Raw genomic sequence first — 3,199 nt, forward strand, 5'->3', positions numbered from 1 at the left:
CCCTGCCCCGGGGCCGCGCCGCAGCCGCCAACAAAGCCCCGCGCCGCAGCTGGAGAGCGCAGGAATCTCCCGGCCCGGCCGGGCATCCCTCCCTCTCCTCCGTCCCCCCGCGGGCTGGGCCAGGAGGCGCGGGTACCCGCAGCTGCTCTGGGTTCAGGCTGGGCCTGGGGGGATGGGGACCCCGCAGCTGGATCGGTGTCAGGCTGGGCCTGGGATTACAGGCCCCCAGAGTTGTCCTGCAGGGCTCAGGCCAGGCCTGGGGTGCACAGCTAGTCAGGGATCCAGGGTCCAGATCCTCCCAGCAGCTGCAGCTCCCCCTGGCCTGGCCCCATCTGCAGAGCCCGGGTAGAACCCAGGCGTGGGCTCCCCCCAACCCATTTGCTGTGCTCCCATCCCAGAGCAGAGTGGAACCCAGGCATCCGGGCTCCAGCTCCCATGCTCTGTACCCACCTGACCTCACTCCTGGTTCCCAGGGCTTGGGGCACTCCACTCCCACGACTGGGGAGAAAACTTAGGCGTCCTGGCTCTTAGCCCTCCTGCTCTGACCCCCAAGACCTCCCTTCCATCCTGGTGCCCAGAACAGAGCCCAGGCATCCAGGCACTCTGGCCCCTGCCCAGCATGTGTCCCCTGGGGATTTTGGGGGGTGTATGTGGTGCTGTTTGGTGCCCAGAGCATTGCTGGGGAGTGGAGCTGGGGGGTCCAGCCCAGGCTGCTGCCGGCACTCCCTGCCCCATATCCCTGGCTCCCTGGTGCCACCCATGTTCCCACGGCCTCTTATCTCCCCTCCTGGCCTTGGGAGTTACAGCTGCTACCCAGGGGAGGGGATGTGGGGCTGCAGTGGCTACCGCTGGGATAGGACAGGACCCTGGACACCTGGGTTCTCTCCACAGCTCTGGGAGAAGAGTGGGGTCCAAGTGGGTCAGAGCAGAGCACCAGGACACCTGAGTTCCCTCTGCAGTGGTAGGAAAGGAGGGGAGTCCAATGGTTTAGAGGGACCGGTAGCACCAGGACACCTGGGTTTCCTCTGCGCCTCTGGGAAAAGTGGGGTCCTAGAGGGTCAGAGCAGAGCCCCAGGACACCTGGGTTCCCTCTTCCTGTGCAGATGAGGCCATGGCCAGGATCCTCATGTTCTGTGTCTGTCTTTCTGGCACCCTATAGCCAGGCGCAGAGACCCCCAGTTCCAGCCCCAGTCCAGTGGGCTCCACTCCCCTGCTCTGCCCTGGCTGGGGCTGCGGGCCCTGGGGGCTTCGGAGTACAGCAGGGCGAGAGCAGATTCCAGCGCTGGCTGGGCCAGGGCTGGGGCCTGGAGCTGCGGCTGGCTCTAGCTCGGGAGCTGTGCGGGGGAGAGGGGAGGGGTGGCATTGTCTGCCCGAGCTGCTCTGTGTGCTGGGCACGCACAGAGCTCCCAGGGGCTGTGCCGGCCAGCGGGTGGGGAGTGAGGGAGCTGAGCCCTGCTTGGCCTGGCTCCCCGCCTGCCCCCAGCTGACATTTGTGGGGGGCTCTGCCCTGTCCCTCAGCCTCCCAGACACAGCCATGGTTGGGGCCTGTTTCAAGTCATCCCCTCTGCAACTGCCTGTGGAACTGGGGGAGTGGTTTCTATGCCCCCTTCACCCCTCCAGGCCGAGCGAAGGTGACTGAGCCCCGTCACTCTCCCCAAGGACTGATGTAACACCTGTGACCTGGGTGGCAGCTTGGAGGGGGCTGCAGCTCATTGCAGGGGCAAGCGATGGGTACCCCAGAGCAGGGGCCTGGGAGCTGGAGGGGGAGGCCCAGGGCAGGTGGGTACTGGGTCCACAGGTCCCAGCCTCCAGGGCTAATACCTCTGCTCTCTCAGCAGCTGGGCAGTGCCTGGAAGGCTCCGCACCCTGCGAGAACGGCGGCCAGTGCGTGCTCTACTCCAATGGCAAGGCGGCCTGCGTGTGAGTTGCTCCTCCTGGCCCGGGACAGTGGATGCTCTCGTGGGGCAGGGAAGGGAGGATGGGGTCTGTGCCGGGGGTGCCCTGGTAGGGCTCCCTCCCATTTTCCCCCCACCTGGGCAAACATAGTGAATCCAGGTGCACCGGATGCCTGGGTTTCATTTCTGAGAGAAAGGGGGTGCTTGCTGCACTGCTGGGGTCTCTACCCATTGCTTCTGCTTCCCTCTGGAGGGGTCTGTCAGCTGGGGGGGGCTGGCACTGGCTGTGGGGGCCACAGCCCCCCTGCCCACAAGTAGCCTGGACAGGGACTGTTGGGGGTGGGAATAACTTCCAGCTGGGATTAACCCTTGCAGCCTGGGCAGGCTGGATCCCCTGATGTGTGCCCCCCCCCAACACCCACATCTGCTCCCAACTCTTCCCTGCTGTGTTTGCAACAAGCCTATGCTGGTGACGTGTCTTCCCCACACACCCCCCATCCCTGCCCCCGCCACTTCCTGCCCCTGCGGCAGGGGGGAGGGGGCATTGCCTCCCTGGCCCTGGCTGCGGGATCAGGGGCCTCCCCACAAGGGGGGCCTGGGAGACATTCGATCTCTTGCCTGCTGATGTCTGGACAAGAACCAGCTGCTGGTAGTGGGGCAGGGGGCTGAGCCGGGCTGGGGCTGCTCTGTGAAAACACCCCCACCAGGCCAGTCTCAGAGCAACCCCTCCTCCCCCATAGCACCCACTGGGCCAGCCCTCTGCAGATGCCACAAGAGGGCAGGGGCTGGGATCCCTGCTTGCTGTTACCTGAGTTGGGCAGTTCCTAGCTGACCTGTCCCAGGCTAGGCACGGGTGGCTGTTGCTTGCAGTGGGGGCAGCTGCTACTAGCAAGGTTCACAGCTGGGGGTATCTGGGGGTTTTGGGGGAATCGGCTGGGGCTGCAACAGAGATCTGGGCAGCTGGACCAGCAGGGCCCTGCAGCCGAGTGAAGTCTGGGTAGCACCCAGGAGTCCTGGCTCCCAGCTCTCTCCCACCTCCCAATTATTAGACTCCACTTTCTTCCTGGAATAGAAACCAAGTGGCTGGGCTCCCAGGCCAGTGGGGTTCCCCTCTCAGAGCTGGGACCCAGGCCTCCACCCCCAGTAATTTGACCCCACACATTCTGGAGCTGGGGTAGAACCCAGGTATCCGGGCTCCCAACCCATACTGTCTCCAGCTTGGGGATGCGGACTCCTTGGTCTGGTTCCCGGCAGGGTGAGCACTGCGGGGAGGGGGGCATCTGGCCTGGTGGGGGGCACATGGG

General features: G+C 65.1%; 1 protein-coding gene across 1 annotated transcript in view; it reads left to right on the plus strand.

The window, feature by feature from the left end:
- Positions 1–622: 622 nt before the first annotated feature.
- Positions 623–3,199, plus strand: part of NOTCH3 (notch 3) — a 35,532-nt gene continuing 32,955 nt past the window's right edge. The window contains exons 1-2 of the mRNA XM_025216160.1: positions 623–1,631; positions 1,836–1,920. Of these exons, the coding sequence (XP_025071945.1) occupies positions 1,535–1,631; positions 1,836–1,920 (182 nt within the window). The 5' untranslated portion in view covers positions 623–1,534. The remainder of the gene's footprint in view (positions 1,632–1,835; positions 1,921–3,199) is intronic.

This window comes from Alligator sinensis, unplaced genomic scaffold (assembly GCF_000455745.1).
Source record: "Alligator sinensis unplaced genomic scaffold, ASM45574v1 scaffold1509_1, whole genome shotgun sequence".
NCBI classification, from domain to species: domain Eukaryota; kingdom Metazoa; phylum Chordata; order Crocodylia; family Alligatoridae; genus Alligator; species Alligator sinensis.